We start from the raw sequence: 21334 nt of genomic DNA on the forward strand, positions 1-21334 counted from the left end.
GCCATTGTGCATTGTTGTTTAATGGGTACATAGTTCCAATTTTACAAGATGAAAATTGTTCTGAACATGAATGATGATAATGAGTATCCAATAATGTGGATGTAGTTAATGCCACTGAACTGTACACTTTAAAGTGCTGAAGATGGTAAATTTTATGTTGTATATATACCACCATTTTTTAAATACTTTTTGTTTTTATTTACTGTTTTCTGGAGACAGGGTCTTGCCCTGATGTGCAGGCTGGAGTGCAGTGGTGAGACTGTAGTTTATTGCAGCCTCAAACTCCTAGGTTCAAGCAATCCCCCCACCTCAGCCTCCCAAGTAGCTGGAACTACAGGCAATTTTATTTTATTTATTTATTTTTTTCCCAAGATGGAGTCTTGCTCTGTCACCCAGAGCTGGAGTGCAATGGCACAATCTCAGCTCACTGCAACCTCCGCCTCCCGAGTTCAAGCAGTTCTCCTGCCTCAGCCCCCCGAGTAGCTGGGATTACAGGCGCCCACCACCATGCCTGGCTAATTTTTGTATTTTTAGTAGAGATGGAATTTCACCATGTTGGCCAGGTTGGTCTCGAACTCCTGACCTCCTGATCCTCCCGCCTCGGCCTCTCAAAGTGCTGGGATTATAGGCGTGAGCCACTGTGCCCAGCCAATTTTTTAAACTTTTTGTAGAGACAACGTCTCACTATGTTGACCAGACTATTAGAGTGGCCATAATCAAGAAGATTGAAACTACCACGTGCTGGAGAATCTAGAACTCTCATGCATTCCTAGTAAGAATGCAAATGGCACAGCCACTTTGGAAAACAGCTTGGCCATTTCTTTAAAAAGTGAACCACTTAAATGACCAAATTCCTGGGCTCAAGCGATCCTTTCACCTCAGCCTCCCAAAGCATTGGAATTACAGAGAAATTTGAGGCCACCACACACCTGGCCTCAAATTTTTTAAAAACATAATTATTAAGGACCAGGATCCGGGTAGTGGGCACTATCTCACTTATTTCTCACCACAGCCCTTTGAAAAGGATACCATTTATTTTCCTCATCTATCCAGGAAACTGAGGTTCAGAGAAATTTAGTAACCAAAGTCACAGGTTCCATCACAGACTGTCAGATCTCAAAGACCCCACCTGGCCATGGCACCCTCCTCCTACACGTTCCTCTCCGACTGTAAGAAACCTAATCTGGCTCTTGGGTCTGGGCCATCAACATGCCATCCGGACAGAGAAAGACCCAGAGACTTAGGGGCCACGTGAGCCACAACCGCAGCCTCATCAGTAAGCACTTGGAAGCCCCCAGGGGGCCATGGTGATGCTGGTGGCAGGCATTGCCAGAGGATTAGTGTCAACGAGTGTTACCCGGGTTGCTTTGGGAAGGCTGCTGTGAGGCATTACTACTGGGAACCAGAGCTTCTGCCCAGCTGTCACCCTTGAAGCCACATGGAGGGAGGTTCATGAAAACTGCTTTAAAAAAAAAAAAAAAAAAGGAAAGAAAGAAAAGAAACCTAACCTGTACCTCTGTTCCTCCTTCCTACAGGCACGACAGGGTTCTATCAAGGAGGAAATGGACTGGGCAACGCAACCGGATTTGGGAGTGTGCACCAGGTAGACGGCTCCCTCCCGATTCTTTCTTTAGTTCTTTCTGGAAATATTCCCCTTACATCAAGGCACCCAGAGAGCCCATGACACACACAATCCCTATTGGGAACCTGCCTCTTATTCCCCGGGTTTAGAGACTACAGGGGCTAGATTGTGCAATAGGCTGCTGGAAGGACACAGTATATAGGCAGAGACGTAGGAATTGTTAGAAGATTCCTGAGATGTCATGGAGATCTACAAGTATGTTCCATCTTGACCTGGGCCCAAGACACCCATTGACTGTTGAATCTGGTATATATCAATACAAACGGGTGGGTTCTTTCACCAGACTGTGGGCTTCTCAAGGGGGGCCGTATGTCTTGCTCACCTCTGCATCCCCAGTGGTGAGAGCCCAGCGCACAATGGGGGCTTTATAAATACTTGTTAAATCGAGCAAAGTCAACTCTATGTAGGTGAATGTTGGCTATACTTTGATTCTCTTGGTGTCACTTACAAAGTGAATTAAGAATTCACATCAGCTAAAGGTGTGCAGTAACTCTGCTGTGTGTACACCTTCCATGTAAACTTAAAATTATTTCAAAACAAAAGGTTCACTTGCTTTCAGGCTACCATTACAACAGACCCACCCTGGGGTAGATGGGCTTTAAGAATTTTTAACATATTTAGGTCTGAGGACCACACAATTTCTTTTCCAGTGAGAATCTAGATAATTTAAAACTTAGCAAATGTAAAATTTGTTTCATGTATTTTTGCATTATTTCTAATGTACTATGTACATAGATAAAATACTTGTAAATAAAACAGTACTTTTTAAGATGTGGTTCTTAACCCTCCATTTCATCATTAAATCTGTGTTTTTCAAAACCACTGACCACCCCTGCCCCACCCCCGGGAACTCTGACTCCTTGCTCTGGGGTGGAGCCCAGGAAACAGAACATTCTGTGAGTGCCATGCAGAGTTGAGAAGCACTGGTTTGGTGATAGTGGAGCAGGATATTTGAAACAATGACTGTTGGAGAATTGGAATCCCTGGTCTGCTTAAACAGAGCTTGATCAAAGGTGATTGGCAGCTATTGAATTGATCTCCATGACTCCCTCATAGAATATTCTAGACCCCTAATGCTGTGCAGGTGCTGCTGTATTTGCACCTCCTCCCCATGAACATAAAATGTCACTTTGTCTCCTGGGTTTGTGTGTGTGTCGTGTGGGTGTGGGTGTGGTCTTCTCAGTTTGTGTGTGTGTCATGTGGGGGGGTGTGTATGTGGTCTAATTGTTAATGCATTTGTTTATTAATTTAACCAGTAGTATTTGTTGAGTTACTACATATACCAGGCACTGTTTCAGGTGCAGAGGATACAACAGTGACCAGCACAGGTGCTGTCAGGGCCACGTCTGTATCCCTTAGGGTGGCCTGCCGACCTCCAGGTGCCAGCATCTGCATGCCTGGGCCCGAGGGGCTTTTCTAGAACCAGTGCATGGGGCAGCAGGAAGTGCCTGGGAATTAAAGCCCCCTGGGAGTAGCTCTCAAAGACCGACAAGTTGATGTATAAACCCCTCCACTCCCTTGACCTGTGGGAGAGGCAGTTCTGAGATGTGGATTTTAGACCATCTCAGCTTTTCCTCATAGGGCTCATCTCTGGTCACCACCACAGAAGCACCTGTGCAGGCTGCTGTCCCGCATCTGCTGTCTCACTTCCCCGCTCCCCTGCTGGTGTCTTCTTCAGCTTCCAAACAGCCTCCTTGCACTGGAATCCTTGCCCCAGGATCCGCTTCTGGGAAACTAAAATGAAGACAGTTCCTGCCCACAGAGAGCTTTTATTCGAATGGATTCTAATGTTTGTTTCTGATGGCACAGTAGTTTTAGGAAACCCTTTTGATCTGACAGAGCAGCCAGGCTGACCAACGACCCGAGCCCAGAAAGGCTTCCTCACGCATGTCCTTGGTTTGTTTTTCTTTTCCCAGGACTATCCTTCCTACCCTGGCTTCCCCCAGAGCCAGTACCCCCAGTATTACGGCTCATCCTACAACCCTCCCTACGTCCCGGCCAGCAGCATCTGCCCTTCGCCTCTCTCCACGTCCACCTACGTCCTCCAGGAGGCATCTCACAACGTCCCCAACCAGAGTTCCGAGTCACTTGCCGGTAGGTGCAGGCACTGGTGGGGCCATTCATGGATATGGCCTGAGAGCTTCTATGAAGGAGGGACTCAGCTATGGGTCCCAATTGTAATGAATAGGTTACTCAAGGGTCACTGGTGGATGTGGCCTGAGAGCTTCCATGAAGGAGGGACCCGGACATGGGTCCTGGTTGGAACAAACAGGTTACCCAAGGGTCATTCATGGATGTGGCCTGACAGCTTCTATGAAGGAGGGACCCGGATATGGGTCCCAGTTGTAACAAACAGGCTACCCAACGGCTAAATCCATCTCTCAGACATGTTTTGTTGCCCTGTTTGTGCACGTGTTTAATTGCATTTGTGTTTAAAAGTCAGAAAATTTTATTAATACCTACAAATTCTATTTTCTGGCTTCTTTTGAAAGAAGATCTGGCCATAGTAGCCACATTCCCAAGGAACATCACTTGGTTAAAACTAAATGTGTCTGCTCTTTTTAGAAAGGACACACCCAATTCCACATCTAGCCAGCTTACCCCATGTTCATTACTGCCTGACCCATGTAGGCCTTGGAGTTGATGAGCCCGGTAGTATTTATAATATTACTGGCCAGGTGCAGTGGCTCACACATGTAATCCCAGCACTTTGGGAGGCAGAGATGGGTGGATCACCTGAGGTAAGGAGTTTGAGACCAGCCTGGCCAACATGGTAAAACCCTGTCTCTACTAAAAATACAAAAATTAGCCTGAGTGGTGGCAGGCACGTATAATCCCAGCTACTAGGGAGGCTGAGATAGGAGAATCACTTGAACCTGGGAGGTGGAGGTTGCAGTGAGCCAAGATCACACCATTGCACTCCAACTTGGGCAACAAGAGTGAAACTCCATCTCAAAAAATTAAATAAATAAATAAAATATTACCCATCCGGTTCGTGCTGAGCACATACCTGAGTGATCTTCTCTAATCACTGACTTATATATTTATTCAGCAAATATTTGTTAAGCACCTGCTGCATTTCAGGCCCTCCCTTTAGTTTGAGAAATAAAGTGCAAAGTAGAGTTAAGCTTTGCAGACAGGAATCGAATAATCACACAAATACCTCATTACAAACTGCGATAAGGAGAGGCATAATCCTCACAAAAACAGGTTTATATTCTCCCCACCCTTTTTCTAGATAAGAACAATGAAGATGAGAGTGATAAGGAGCTTGCTAGTAACTGGTGGAGCTGGGATCCAAACCCCAGTTTGTTGGCCTCCATAACCAGCACTCCTGCTGTACACTGGCCGTACACAGCCAGGAATAGGTTATCTAAAACCCATTTGAGAACAGAAAGGCAGAGGCCTTCAAATGTTGATTCTTTGTCTAAGAGGGGTTCAAGTATAGCAACTCAGGGTCCTCAAGAATTATAGAATCCTTCAAACATCCTGAAGCATGTTCATTGTTTTTTCTTTCAACTTTTATTTTAGGTTCAGGGGTACACATGCAGGTTTGTTACATGGGTACATTGCATGTCACGGAGGTTTAGTGTACAGATAATTCTGTCACCCAGGTAATCAGCATAGTACCCACTAGGTAGTTTTCCAGTCCTCACCTTCCTTCCATCCTCCACCCTCAAGTAGGTCCTTGGGTCTATTGTTCCCTTCTTTGTATCTGTGTGTACTCAATGTTTAGCTCCCACTTATAAGTAAAAACATGTGGTATTTGGTTTTCTGTTCCTGTGTTAATTCACTTAGGATAATGGCCTCCAGCCCCATCCATGTTGCTTCAAAGGACATGATCTTATTTTTTATGGCTGCGTAATATTCCATGGTTTATATATATCACATTTTCTTTATCCAGTTCACCATTGATGGGCATCTAGGTTGATTCCATGTCTTTGCTATTGTGAATAGTGCTGCAATGAACATATACATTCATGTGTCTTTATGGTAGAAAAATTTATATTCCTTTGGATATATACCCAGTGGTGGGATTGCTGGGTCAAATGGTAGTTTCATTTTAAGTTCCTTGAGAAATCTTCAGGCTGCTTTCCACAATGGCTGAACTAATTTACATTCCCATGAACAATGTGTAAGCATTCTCTTTTCTCTGTAACCTTGCCAGCATCTGTTATTTTGTGACTTTTTAATGATAGCCATTCTGATTGGTATGAGATGGTATATCATTGTGGTTTCAATTTGCATTTCCCTAATGACTAGTGATATTATTTTTTCATATGCTTGTTGGCTGCATGTATGTTTTCTTTTGAGAAGTGTCTGTTCATGTCCTTTGCCCATTTAATAGAGTTGTCTTTAAGGATGTTTGTTTACTAAACCCTTTTGATTAGCCAAGATTTTTTGGCTTCAAAAGATATAGAAAATCCAATTCAAACTAGTTTAAGAAAAAACAAATGAATTTTTAGGCTTATCTAACCAAGATGTTCAAAGGTTTAGGGCTAGGTCTAGGTGTTCCAATGATAATGTTGAGACTTAGTCTTTCTCTTCCTTCTGGCTCTGAATTTTCCTAGGTTCATTTCATTCTCAGCCAAGCTCCTCCCATATGGTGGCAAAGATGGCCACCAACTACCAAGAGCTCAATCCTGTCTGCTAATCCACCCCAGCAAACATAATTCCTCCTTCTTAGCCATTCCTGCAAAAGACCCAAGTAAAGCTCCCATTGGCCCAGCTTATATCACATGCTCATCCCCAAACCAATCTCTGTGGTCAGTGGAATGGAATGCTGGGATGAAGCAGCAGACTTTGGGCTCATGGCTATGGCTGGAGCTAAAGTTGGGATCAGTGTCACCTCAACCACCAGGGACTGAGAGTGAGGAAGAGGTAATCAATCACCTCTTTACCAGAGCACTGTAACTACAAGAAGACAGAAGAAGCACTAGATGAGTAAAAACAATAAATGTCCACAACCTTGATATGGATCCCACCTATGCTATGAGCAACATGTGACAGAGTCCATGTCCTGACCCCTCTGTGGTCACAAAACTTGGTATGTAACATCTCTATGCAACTAACGCACCAGCCTATGGATTCATTCATTCATTCCCCAGACCTGCTATGCACATCTTCTCTTTTACAAGATGGTTTTGGCTTATCAACATTAAATAACATGGCGGCAATATATTAGAATGTCAGTAGGTATCACTGAGTTTTGTTCCTTTGTCTTCTTTTCTGAAACCTGCTGATGTTTGTAGGGCTTTGCAGAAGCTAAGCTAGCACGATGGTGTGGAGACAGTCATCAACAAATATTAACTGGTTGATTGTTAGAAAAGGAACAATAGGGAAGACCCACCTGTTTTGTTCCTGGGATTCTTGGTGTGGCTATTGATTTTAGCCCTTAAATTTTCCATCACTGGGAGTGAGTGAGTTATCCTTGGTTTGATGACAAATGGAGACAATATGGCAAAGCATGTTAAATAAAGTCAACTTTTTAAAAGGTTTAGAGCTTGAGCGTTGATTTTGGTCATTGTGATCCCATCCCAGAATATTTAATGATGCATAGTACCTATTTAATAACCTTCTTTGAAGAGTTTGAAGTTTAACAAAGTTTTTCTCTGTCATGATCTCGAATTATCTTTGGCATCCTGATTTTCAGAATGTGGTTTTTCCGATCTCATTTCAACAAAGGAGAAAAAAAAACAAAACACTGATGAGAAATTAGGGCAGAGAGGAACTATAAGCAGGAAATCATCAAGTAGATGCCACAATCCATCTATAATTCAATGGTGAACTGAATGGCAAACAAAAAACTTACTTCCCCAGAATTTGAGTTTTGTGGGAAGGTTCTCTTTATTCCCATCAGGAGTGAATATAAAGGCTCATTGTGTCTCTGAAATTTTTGTCTTGTTTCCCCCTGTTCTTACTTTATCCCTTGATCTAAGGTTCAACAATAAGTGGTTGAGATGGTTTTTACTGTGTGTCTAACAAGCTGACATAAAATCTAATGACATAAATAATGGTCAGCTGTAGCTGAGGTCTCTTGCCTCTTTTTCCTAGTGTTCACTGTAAAGGAAGGGAATTTAAGCATACATGTGTGTGCACGCACACGCGCATGCGCGCGCGCGCGCGCACACACCCACACACACACATCCATGCACTCTTTTTAAATTTCCCATAAAAACTCTACTTTTGAAATTATCCAGGATATCCTTGAGTGGTTGGTTTTCCAAACTCCAGGGGCTCTAGAGGTTTACTGACAGATCACACTCACTCTGTGCACTGCCTGGATATATAGTATTTTGGTGCTCCCACCACTCACATTCCCCACCCACCCCATCCCCACCCCAGGACACTCTGCATTGACATGCATTAATGTGTGTGTGAAGTGCCAACAATTTGCAGATGATTACAGGGCAGTTTGCTGATATAGAGGGCAGAATCTGAACATCTCATGTTATTCAAGAGAAAAACCAAATCATTGGTTCCTTAAGGATTTTTTTCTTTTTACCTTTTTCAGTATGATACAAATTATCTAAAATGAAGTTGAAGGATTTTTTAACTTCTAAGATCAACTTCCTCTGGCAATAGAAGAAGAATTTTTTTAATCTCTCAAGAGGAAGTTGGGAAGGCTCTTCCGTGCAATTTGGCAACATCTAACAAAATTTAAAATGCATACCCCTTTTAACTCAACTATCTAACATCTGAGAATTTATCCTAAAGATAAACTTTGACCTAGGTACAAACACTTAAGTAAAAAGAATATTTATTTTTTTCACTCTGATTAAAAATTTATTAATACTATTATGCAAATAATTTTAGTGATAACCGCAAGGGTTTTGTACTTTGTACTGTTAGTACATAAATACATACAAAAATACATTTTGAAACTTTTTGTATCCCCTTTATCCTTTTCAATTTCTGTTTATGTTTGCTCTACAATATATATGATGAATCTGTGCAGTGGAAAATTTTTGCTGATGAGTATGGTACAATCAGAAATGTTTGGACACTGTATCAGTTTCTTCTTGCTACTGTAACAAATTGTTATGACCTTTGTGTCTTAAAACAACACAGTGATTATTTTATAGTTCTGGAGGTAAGAAATGCAACATGGCTCTCACTGGACTAAAATCAAGGGATCAGCAGGGTTATATTATTGGAGGCTCGAGAGGAGAATCACTTCCTTGCCCTTCCACCCACAGAGGCCACCCGCCTTCCTTGGCTCATGATCCTGCATCATTCCAATTTCTACTTACATTGTCTCATCTCCTTCTCTAACTCCAGCCCTTCACCCCCTCTAAGGGCTGTTGTGATTCCACTGGGCCCACCCAGATAATCCAGGATCATCTCCCCATCTCAAAGTCCTTAAGTCAGTCACATCAAGAATATTTATTTTAAAAAAAAAAGAATATTTATTGCAGCAACATCATAGCAAAAGGCTGGAAACAACCTGGATACCATGTCATTAACAGGAAACAGGTTAAATTAATCATGGTGCATCCACCAGTGGCATACTATACAGCTGTTAAAAAGAATAAGGTAGATATATTTATGCTAATATGGGCTTCTCTTTGAGCTATTGTGATAGGTTTAAAAAAAAAAAAAAAACAGGAGGCAGAATTACATGTGTAATGTGAGCCTGAGTTTTTTTAAAAGTTTAAGTGTAGGTTGGTACCCATATTTACTCATATTCCATAAGGAATTTCTAGAAGGATGCAATAAGAACTGTGAATAGTCATTTTCTCTGGAGAGGAAAACAAGATCTAGAATGAAAGGAAAAGACTGTATGTAACAGGCAATCTGTAGAACACTTCACCCAACAGCAGCAAATACACATTCTTTTCAAGTGCACATGGGACATTTACCAAGATAAATATTAATATATTCTGGGCCATAAAACAAGTTTCAGTACCTTTAAAAGAATCAAGGCATACGAAGCATGTTCTCTGACAGCAGTGGAATTAAAGTAGAAATAAATAACAGAAAGATTGTTGGGAAGTTCCTAAATCTTCAGAATCTAAATAATATACATCTAAATGACCCATGGGTCAAAGAAGAAATCAATGGGAAATTAAAAAGCACTTTGAATTGAATGAAAATGAAAACATGTATATCAAAATTTATGGAATGTCATTAAAGCAGTACTTAAAGGGAAATTTATAGCGTGAAATGCCTGTATTAGAAAAGAAGACACACTTTCTTACTACAGGTATCAGGTGAAGGAAGGAAGGGAGGGAGGGAGGGAGGAAGGGAGAGAGAGAGGGAGGGAGGGAAGGAAGGAAGGAAGGAAGGAAGGAAGGAAGGAAGGAAGGAAGGAAATGAGGGAGGGAGGGGAGAGGAAGTTGGTCAAAGGATACAAAATTTCAGTTAGTAGGAATAATTTCAGAAGAACTATTGTATAATATGGTGACTATAGTTAATAAATAAGGAATTGTATTAGTCTATCATCATGCTGCTGATAAAGACATACCTGAGACTGAGCAATTTACAAAGGAAAGAGGTTTAATGGAGAACTCGTTTCCATGTGGCTGGGGAAGCCTCACAATCATGTTCGAAGAGAAGGAGAAGCAAGTCACATCTTACGTGGGTGGCGGCAGGCAAAGAGAGATCTTGTGCAGGCAAGCTGCCATTTTCTTAAAACCGTCAGATCTCATGAGATTCATTCACTATCACGAGAACAGCGCAGGAAAGACCCTCACCCATAATTCAGTCACCTCCCACCGGGTTCCTCCCATGACATGTGGGAATTATGGGAGTTACAATTCAAGATGAGATTTGGGCGGGGACACAGCCAAACCATATCAGTGTTATATACTTGAAACTTGCTGAGAATAGATTTTAAGTGTTTTTAGTAAAATTAAAAAATAAATATGTGAACATTAATTAGCTTGATTTAGCCATCCCCAATGTATACATATATCAAAACATGTTGTACATCATAAACATACACAGTTTTTATTTGTCCAATTAAAAAATTATCATCATTATCTGCAGGGTTGCTGTGAAACTTGAAATAAAAACGCCAGGCGTGGTGGCTCATGCCTGTAATCCCAGCATTTTGGGAGGCTGAGGCAGGTAGATCACCCGAGGTCAGGGGTTCAAGACCTGGCCAACATGGCGAAACCCCATCTCTACTAAAAATATGAAAATTAGCCAGGCGTGGTGGCACACGCCTGTGATCCCAGCTACTCAGGAGGCTGAGGCAGGAGAATCACTTGAACCTAGGAGGCGGAGGTTGCAGCGAGCTGAGATTTCACCACTGTGCTCGAGCCTGGGTGAAAAAGCGAGACCTTGTCTCAAAAAAAAAAAAAAAAAGAAGAAACAAAAAAATGTGCCTTGCCAATTATTATTATTATTATTTTTTTTGAGACAGAGTCTCAATCTGTCACCCAGGCTGGAGTGCAATGGCGTGACCTTGGCTCACTGCAACCTCTGCCTCCCGAGTTCAAGTGATTCTCCTTCCTCAGCTTCCTGAGTAGCTGGGATTACAGGCGCCCACCACCATGCCTGGCTAATTTTTGTATTTTTAGTAGAGATGCGGTTTCACCATGTTGGTCAGGCTGGTCTCAAACTCCTGACCTCGGGTGATCCACCTGTCTCAGCCTCCCAAAGTGCTGGGATTACAAGCGTGAGCCACCGCACCTGGCCCAACCTGCCAATTATTAAGTAACATGCAAATGTAAATAATGATTACTGAAAATATATTTAAGAACTCACTTTAACCCAAACAGTTAATAAATTTCGGCCGGGCGCGGTGGCTCAAGCCTGTAATCCTAGCACTTTGGGAGGCCGAGACGGGCGGATCGCGAGGTCAGGAGATCGAGACCATCCTGGCTAACACAGTGAAACCCCGTCTCTACTAAAAACTACAAAAAACTAGCCGGGCGAGGTGGCGGCGCCTGTAGTCCCAGCTACCTGGGAGGCTGAGGCAGGAGAATGGCGTGAACCCGGGAGGCAGAGCTTGCAGTGAGCTGAGATCCGGCCACTGCACTCCAGCCTGGGTGACAGAGCGAGACTCCGTCTCAAAAAAAATAAAAAAATAAATAAATAAATAAATTTCATCCAAAGATATGTTTATTTAACTTAATTTAAAATTTTTTTAAAATAAGAAAAGAAGAAGTAAAACTTCATGAGGTACAGAGATAAAATGACAAGGTCACCTATGCAGAAAATCTGATGGAATCTATGAAAAAGCTACTAGATCTAAAAAGTGACTTTAGCAGGTAGCAGGGTACTAGGTGAACATCTAAAAATCAAGAAACAACAGGAAATATAATATTTTAAAGGCCATTTGAACTATTTCAAAGTTCAAAGATATGAAATACTCAAGGTTAAATTTCTCAAAAGATATGCATGACTTTACACTGGAACCTATAAAACTGCTGAGAGAAGTTAAAGAAGGCATTAATAAGTGGAGATATATACCTGGTTCATGAATCAGAAGACTTAATACTGTTAAAATGCCAGCTTTTCCCAGATTGATCTATAAGATTAACACGATCTCTAACAACATCTCAGGCATTTTTTTAGAAATTGTCAAGCTATTTCTGAACTTTAAATGGAAATGCAGAGGACCAAGAAGAGCCACAATGACTTTGGTAGAGAAGAACAAAGTTAGAGGGCTAAGACTATCTGATTTTAAAATCCATTTTAAAGCCACAGTACTTAAGACAATGCAGCACTGGCATAAAGATAGACAAATAAATCAATGGAACAGAATTGACAGTTCAGAAATAGGTTGGGTGCCGTGGTGCATTGCCTGTAATCCCAGCACTTTGGGAGGCCGAAGAGGGAGGATCATTTGAGGCCAGAAGTTTGAGACCGGCCTGAGCAACATAGCAAGACCCTGTCGCTGCAAAAAATAAAAACAAGCCAAGCAGTGGCTTGTGCCTGCGGTCCCATCTGCTCAGGAAGGTGAGGTGGGAGAATTGCTTCAGCCAGGGGTTTGAGGGTGCAGTGAGCTATGATCACACCACTGTACTCCAGCCTGGATGACAGAGTGAGACTCTATCTCCAAAGTAAATAAATGAATTAACCCACATTTATGTGATCATCTGATTTTTGACAAAAGACAATTCAGTGGAGAAATGGAGAAAGGACAAGCTTTTCAACAAAAGATGCTGGAACGGCTGAGCACAGTGGCGCACGCCTATAATCCCAGCATTTTGGGAGGCCAAGGCAGGTGGATCACCTGAGGTCAGGAGTTCCAAGATCAACCTGGCCAACATGATAAAACTCTGTCCCTACCAAAAATACAAAAAAATAGCCAGGTGTGGTGGCGCACACCTGTAATCCCAGCTACCTGGGAGGCTGAGGCAGGAGAATCCCTTGAACCCAAGAGGCAGAGGTTGCAGTGAGCCAAGATCATGCCACTGCACTCCAGCCTGGATGACAGAGCAAGAGTCCATCTCAAAAAAACAAACAAAAAAAAATACTGGAACAACTGAATATCTATACTTCATACCTCACATGACACAAAAAAATGTGCAAAATAGATCATAGACTTAAATACAAAACTGTAATCGTCTACAAGAAAACATAGAAGACAGTTTTGTGACTTCGATTTAGGCAAAGATTTCTCATATCTAACACCAAAAATATGATCCAAAAAGAAAGAATATAAACTGGACTTCATACAAATTTTAAAATGTTCAGAGAATGAAAAGAAATCCATGGTCCAGGAGAAAATAATTGCAAGGCATATCTCTAATAAAGCATATGTACTCAAATATAGAAGGAGTGCTCAAACCCCAATAATAAGAAAGCAAACAATCTGATAAAGAAATGGGCAGCACCAGGCACAGTGGCTCACGCCTGTAATCCCAGCACTTTGGGAGGCCGAGGCAGGCAGATCACCTGAGGTCCGGAGTTTGAGATCAGCCTGGCTAACATGGTGAAACCCCGTCTCTACTAAAAAATACAAAATTAGCTGGGTGTGGTGGCATGTGCCTGTAATCCCAGCTGCTCGGGAGGCTGAGTCAGGAGAATCGCTTGAACCCAGGAGGCAGAGGTTGCAGTGAGCTGGAATTGCACCACTGCACTCTAGCCTGGGCAACAGAGTGAGACTCTGTCTCCAAAAAATAAATAAATAAATAAGAAAAGAAAAGGAAATGAGCAGGCTCTGTGTGGTGGCTCACACCTGTAATGCCAGCACTTTGGGAGGCCAAGGCCGGCAGATTGCTTGAGCCCAGGAGTTCAAGACCAGCCTGGACAACATGGGGAAACCCTGTCTGTATAAAAAGCACAAAAATTAGCCAGGTGTTGTGGTGCAGGCTTGTAGTCCCAGCTACTCAGGAGGCTGAGGCAGGAGGATCGTGTGAGTCCGGAACATCGACACTAAGGGAGCTATAATTGTGCCACTGCACTTCAGCCTGGGCAACACCGTGAGACCCTGTCTCAAAATATAAAGCAATAAAAATAAAGAAATGGGCAAAATATGTAAACAGATGATAGATGCCTCACCAAATAAGATATAGGGATGGCCCAAAGCACATGATTCAGATGCCAAACATCATTAATCATTAGAGAAATGCAAATTAAGTTCACAATGAGACACCACTACATACCCACTGGAATGGCTTTAATCACAAAGACTGACCATACCAAGGGCTGGCAAGGATGTGGAGCAACCAGAACTCTCATCCACTGCTGGTAGAATGTAAAATGGTACAACCACTATGGAAAATAATTCATCTCTCTTTTTTTTTTTTTTCTTTTTGAGACAGGATCTCACTCTGTTACCTAGGCTGGAGTGCAGTGGTGTGATCATAGCTCACTGCAGCCTCGACCTCCTGGGCTCAAGTGATCCTCTGGCCTCAGCCTCCTGAGTAGCTGGGACTACAGGCATGTGCCACCACACCCAGCTAATTTTTGTATTTTTTGGAGAGATGGGGTCTCATTATGTTGCCCAGGCTCGTCTCAAACTCCCAGGGTCAAGCAATCCTCCCACCTTGACCTCCCAAAGTGCTAGGATTATAGGCATGAGCCACCATGCCTGGCCCCATCCATTTTTAAAAACCTTAAACGCTACTTATTATATGACCTAGAAAGCTTGCTTGATAAAAATGCTTACATGTAGAACAATGTGTGAATTAATGTTCATAGCAGCCTTATTAGAACTGAAAACTAGGATCAACCCAAATGTCCACCCACAGGTGAATGGGTAAACAAATTCTGATATATCCATACAAGCGAATAGTAATCAGCAATAGAAATGAAATATTGGGCTGGGCACGGTGGCTCATGCCTGTAATCCCAGCACTTTGGGAGACCGAGGTAGGCGGATCATGAGGTCAAGAGATCGAGACCATCCTGGCCAACATGGTGAAACCCTGTCTCTACTAAAAATACAAAAATTAGCTGGGCATGGTGGCACGTGCCTGTAATCCCAGCTACTCAGGAGGCTGAGGCAAGAGGATCATTTGAACCTGGGAGGCGGAGATTGCAGTGAGCCAAGATCTCACCACTGCACTCTAGCCTGGCAAAAGAGGGAGACTCTGTCTCAAAAAAAAAAAAAAAAGAAAAAGAAAAAGAAATGAAGTATCAATAAACACCACATGTACTGAATCTCAAAGCAATTATGCTGACCAAAACAAGCCAGAAAAAAAGAATATGTATTATGTGATTCCAATTGTTTAAACCTCTAGAAAATTCAAACTAAAGTCTATAGTGAAAGAAAGCAGATTAGTGGTTGCCTGGGGAGGGGAACTGGAGGAAGAGATTATCCAAAGGGATAACAAGAAAATTCTTGGGGTGCTGGATTTGTTTATTATGTTGATTGTGGCAGTGGCTTCACAGATATGTACATACATCAAAACTTCAGAAATTGTGTACTCTAAAATTTTAGAGTACACAATTTATTGTATGTCAATTGTGCCTCAGTAACACTGTTAAATAAGTACACACATTAAAAGAGAGAAAGAAAAAGAATGAAATGACTCCAAGAAAGGTGTACATAAACTGCTCTATCCTGTGGATCTCTGACTGTGACCTTGAACTTTTACTCTGTAGTAGTCTGTTCTCTCATTGCTATAAAGAAATACCTGAGACTGGGTAATTTATAAAGAAAAGAGGTTTAATGGCTGGGCACAGTGGCTCATTCCTATAATCCCAGCACTTTGGGAGGCCAAGGCAGGCAGATCACTTAAGGTCAGGAGTTTGAGACCAACCTGGCCAACCTGGTGAAACCCCATCTCTACTAAAAATATAAAAATTAGCCGGGTATGGTGGTGTGTGCCTATAATCCCAGCTAAAGAAAAGAGGTTCAATTGTCTCATCGTTCCTCAGGCTGTACAGGAAGTATGGTGCTGGCATCTGCTCAGCTTCTGGGGAGGCCTCAGGAAATTTGCAATCATGGCAGAAGGTAAAAGGGAAGCAGGCACCTCTTACATAGCCAGAGCAGGAGAAGGAGAGGGCGGTGGGAGGTGCTACACATTTTTAAACAATCAGATCTCGTGAGAACTCACTCACTGTGCGGTACCCAGGGGAGGGGGAGATGGTGCTAAACCACTCATGAGAACTCCATGCCCATGATCCAGTCACCTCCTACCAGGCCCCGCCTCCAACACTCAGGATTACATTTCCACAGGAGATCTGGGCAGGGACACAGTCCAAACCATATCACTCCTCATTCTCAAGAATGTGTACATTTGGGTAAAGGCCTGGTTTTTTTGTTTTTTTTTTTGGAACCCTAGACATTTCTTAGATAACTAGCATTTACCCCTCCTTTTAATATTTGCCTGTTTTAATGGGAGGCAACAAATGTTTTCTAAGCCCAGTAGCCGTGAACTACCAAGTGAACCAGAAAAGACCTTATTTACATTGCTCTTCAGCATCTGTGAATTGAGAAGCAATTCTTTTTCCAGAGGGAAGTCTTTGCTCGCTCAGTGTTTGGGAATCTCTCCTGCTGTATCCTGAAGACTCTGGGCAGGTGGAAAACGCCCAGCCATCCTGACAGCGCAATCGTGTCTTGTCTTATTATGTCCTTAGTCTGCTAAGAAGCTTTTATAAATATTCAATAAACAAAGTTCAGTCCCTTGGGTTTTAAAGGGAAATAGTTCTTTCAGGGTAGAGAAAAACTCTCCCTAGCCAAGTATTTTTAGACAAAGTCATTTTCCCCTGATGATCCAAGAACTGGCAATTAGGGCAGGAAGGATGGAGTCTGTGTGACACATTTGGGAGCTAAACCAAGCAACTGTAAAGTGAGAAAATGGAATGGGATGTCCTCGAAGGTTCCACACTGCTTTACAATTCTGTCACTCTCTAGTGACAAGGACAGGCACAAATTTTAGTTCTGGCTCTGCCACTCATTTGCAGACTCACATGGGCCAGTAAGTCACCTCACTAAACCTGAGTGCTCTCGTTAGCTAAATAAAGGTAGTAAAGTACAGTCAAAAGCCATGCATTTAAAACATCTGTGCTTAAGCAGCAACACACCTCCGATGCTGGCTTTGGGACCTGGGTCGGGGACAGTGCTGCTTCACTTGTTTGGGACCACTAGACAATTGCCAGAAGGCACAAGTGTGACAGCCTCTCAGTGGAGGCACACCCAGGAGCACCCCGAAGTGAGAAGCAGCAAGGGCCCACATTCTGTGCTGCGTCTCTCACTAATCCACACATATCTGTGGGTCGAGTCCAGCCAGAACTCCATTCAAGTCACCTCCTAACTGCCAGGCCTGTGCTAGATGCTCTCGCCTATAATCTCATGTACTTCTCCGACTGACAGATCTCTCAGCGGGTAAAACTTAAAAGGCTTGCATTTAATAGAAAAGGGGCGGGACGTGGTGGCTCACGCCTGTAATCCCAGCACTTTGGGAGGCCGAGGCAGGTAGATCACCTGAGGTCAGGAGTTTGAGACCAGCCTGACCAACATGGTGAAACCTCGTCTCCCTGTCTCTACTAAAAATACAAAAATTAGCTGGGCATGGTGGTGGGCGCCTATAATCCCAGCTACTTGGGAGGCTGAGGCAGGAGAATTGCTGAACCCAGGAGGCAGAGGTTGCAGTGAGCCGGGATCACATCATTGCACTCCAGCCTGAGTGACACAGCGAGACTCTGTCTCAAAAAAAAAAAAAAAAAATAGAGAATGGAGGGAGCCCAGTCGGGAGAGGAAGGTAGAGGATCCTTCCCATGCAGCCCCCATTTACCTCTGGGGCAGAAAGAGAAGAGTCTTCTAAAGGTAGAAGAGTGTAATGCTCAGCTACAGATAAATATGTGTTGCCCTCCTGTTCGTCTAGGCATTCTCAGGTTTTCAGATTTAGAGAGTGGTAAATGCATAACTCCTCCATCATTACAGCCCCCAGTGGCCCCTCCCTTACTCCCTGCATGAGGCCTTCCCTGACTAGCCCCATAAAAATGAGTCACCTCTCAGCATTCCCTGCTGCCCCATCCTGATTGACTGAATACTCGATTGGTTGATTTTAGAGACGAGGCCTCACTCTGTCGTCCAGGCTGGAGTGCAGTGGCGCTATCATAGCTCACTGCAACCTCTAACTCCTGGGGTCAAGCGACCCTCCTACTCTGCCTCCCGAGTAGCTGGGACTATAGGCATGCACCACCACACTAGGTCAACTTTTCTATATTTTGTAGAGACGGGGTCTTGCTATGTTGCCCAGGCTGGTCTCAAAGCAGTCAAGCGATCCTCTCACCTTGGAGGTGCTGGGATTACAGGTGTGAGCCATCACACCAGGCCCCCTGACTTGTGAATTCTCTGTGGCACATTTCCCTCCCGGGCTTGGTGTATGCTTGCTTGTTGATGTGTCTGATGGCTCTCTCCTCTCAACTAATGTTGAAGTGCTGTGAGAACCGGGACCTAATCCCACTACCTGGAGCTGTGCCCACTGACCAAGTGTCTGTTGCATGGATGAAAGATAATGAAGGTCACCAGTGGGCAATTTAAGGCACTTCCAGGAAGAGTTGTCATCCTACGCGGTCTTTGCCTCTGGTGCTGCCTTGGAACCCAGTGCTCTGGAGCTAGATGGAGCTGGTGGGATATTTCCCAGGAGGAGACACCCAGCAAAGCTTCTGATTTGTCCACGATTCCCTTTCTTACCCCAGGTGAATACAACGCACACAACGGACCTTCCACGCCAGCGAAAGAGGGAGACACAGACAGGCCGCACCGGGCCTCCGACGGGAAGCTCCGAGGCCGGTCTAAGAGGAGCAGTGACCCGTCCCCGGCAGGGGACAATGAGATTGAGGTAATCCAAAGGGCCTGTGTGTGACTTGCTGAATGTAATCTCCATCTGAGGCCCGAACAAGAATGGAGACAGAGTTTTCTCCAAGTACGTGGGGGAGAATTGCCCTTTGTGTTTACAAAGCACGAGCAGGGAAGCATGAGGTTGTCCAAGCGGGTAGCCCTGGGGCCAGGACAGAAGAGCAGTTCTCAAACTGAAGCAGCGTCAGAATCACCTGGGGGGTGGTGCTTCTGAAATCGGGGATTGCTGGGCCTCAGCCCTAGAGTCTCCAGTTCAGTAGATCTGGGGCAGAGCATGAGAATTTGTGTTTCTGACAAGCCCCCAGGTGATTATGATGCTCTGGGTTGAGGACCACGCTCTGAGAGTCCCTGATAAAGAAGAGAATGGGCCTCCGACCTTCCAGCTGGGTTAGAGTGGGTCTCTACCCTGGTTACACAGCAGAATCATCTGGGATGCTCTTTAAAAAACAGATACCCTGGCAGCATCCCAGACCAATTGAAAAGACTCACTGGAGGAACTAGGGGGTGGAGGGGAGTTTTAAACATTCTCCATGGGGATTCTAATAGGGTTTAGAAATTGATCTGTGTGGAGGCTGGCTCAAATGAGTGGGCCTCTGTTTCTGGAATTCTGACTTCTCAGAAAGGGCTGTCTACCTGGGCTGCACACGACAGTCACATGGGGACTTTGAGAAACCTTCATTATCAAGCTGTACCTCAGACCAATTAAATCCATGGGTATGGAAGTCCTTGTTGAGCCTGAGACCCTTGAAATATTCGCTACAATTCTTTGGTTGCAAGCAACAAAAACCAGTTCCGGGCCCAGCACAGTTGCTCACACCTGTAACCTTTACCACTTTGGGAGGCCAAGGTGGGCAGATTGCTTGAGTCCAGGAATTTGAGACCAGCCTGGGCAACATGGCAAAATACTGTCTCTACAAAAAACAAACAAACAAAAAAATTAGCCAGGCATGGTGGCGCACACCTGTAGTCCTAGCTACTCAGGAGGTTGAGGTGGGAGGATGGATTGAGCCCAGGAGGTGGAGGCTGCAGTGAGCCATGACCACACCACTGCACTCCAGCCTGGGTGACAGATTGAGACCTTATCTCAAAAAAAAAAAAAAGAAAAGAAAAAAGAAAAAAACAGAAGAAAGAAAAAAGAAACCAGTTCTGGTTACTTAAGCAAAAATGAATTTACTAGGAAAGCACAGTGAGAGGAGGCCATAAAACCAAATTTAGAAAGAAAGTAACAAAGACATTGTTGAGAAATCTAGGAATGCCAGAAAGCAAACCATTTTAGAGTGCATGCCGTGTCCTTCAGTGTCCGTTTCCAAGGAGACAGCATCCCAGTGGCCTAGCTTGGGTCTTATACTTGCCCCTTAATTGACAGCCCCACCAAATAGCACACAATGGGGAAGGAAAACTAGGATGCTCTTATCGGAAGCCCTGAGGATGGAAGCTAGGGGTGGGGACCGGGGCCTCCAAGCAACACATGCTGATTTCAGCATCTTCAGGGCATTTGATATTTAGCCAGTGGTCCCTAGTTCACCTGTAGCAGTTGTTTATAGCTGGGGTGGGTTCTGATCACCCTGGAAGGTATTAAATATCCTGAACATCATGCTTGGTGCCCTATACTTGGTCAGCCTCCTGAGGTCTACCAGCAGCCTTGATCCATGCTAGAGACCTGGTGCAGAGCAAGTGTTCCCACTGTTCCTGGGGCCATTCTCAGTCCAGGGAATTCTGTTCTTGCCTTGTGCCTTATTCTTAAAGCTCCATCCTTCCCCCAAATAGAGATTTTTGCACAGTCCCTTCAGTGGGTTTAGGCCTTTGCAAAAGGCTGAAAGAAAACGTATCGGCGTCAGGTTGTACTTGCTGTCTGCCTTCCCATATTCCTAGGATATCCTACCAGCTTGAAGTTGCAGAGCTTCGAAAACACAGTCACACATACATAGTATTTCATCCCCCCAAGAAAATCATTCAGTCACTTAACGTGTTTTCTGCTCTCTGTAGGGGAACGGCAGGGGTAGAGAGAGATTTTTCCATTAAACTGAGAAAGAGGTGGAGAGGGTTATGGCATGGAAGTCAGGGATTATAGGGTGATATTATTCTGGAAACATCTGCTTCTTGATTTCAGTGTAAGTACCACTGGGCAAGAACTATTGAAAAGGTGTGAGCTGTGTTTCACTTCTGTGCTTAATGTCATCATAGAGGGTTTGCTTGGGTCACACCTCTTAAGTCTTTGGCTGTTTTGCTAATGACTGAAGCCCACGGGAGAGAAATTATGTAGAAGTGGAAAGGAGGAAAATTCTGAGCACGTATTAGTTAAAATCCTTCAGCTGCACGTGCCAGGGACCAACTTGAGCTGCTTAGGTGAAAAAGCAGAAGTTGTTTTAAGGATGCAGGGCCTCTCTTAGAACTGAAGGGCAGAAGTAGAGTATCAGCGAGGCACTGGAACCAGCCAGGGAGACAGGGGCAAGAAACTGCATGTATTTCTTCTCTTCCCA

At 43.9% G+C, this 21334-nt stretch overlaps 1 protein-coding gene across 3 annotated transcripts in view; it reads left to right on the forward strand.

Moving 5' to 3' along the window:
* EYA2 (EYA transcriptional coactivator and phosphatase 2) overlaps positions 1-21334 on the forward strand; it is a 299299-nt gene that overhangs the window by 180806 nt on the left and 97159 nt on the right. For all 3 annotated transcript variants that reach the window (XM_033186638.1, XM_033186636.1, XM_033186637.1), the window contains 3 exons: positions 1536-1603; positions 3559-3736; positions 18695-18837. In XM_033186638.1, coding sequence (XP_033042529.1) covers positions 1536-1603; positions 3559-3736; positions 18695-18837 — 389 coding nt within the window. The remainder of the gene's footprint in view (positions 1-1535; positions 1604-3558; positions 3737-18694; positions 18838-21334) is intronic.

This window comes from Trachypithecus francoisi, unplaced genomic scaffold (genome assembly GCF_009764315.1).
Source record: "Trachypithecus francoisi isolate TF-2019V2 unplaced genomic scaffold, Tfra_2.0 Lachesis_group21, whole genome shotgun sequence".
In the NCBI taxonomy this organism is placed as follows: domain Eukaryota; kingdom Metazoa; phylum Chordata; class Mammalia; order Primates; family Cercopithecidae; genus Trachypithecus; species Trachypithecus francoisi.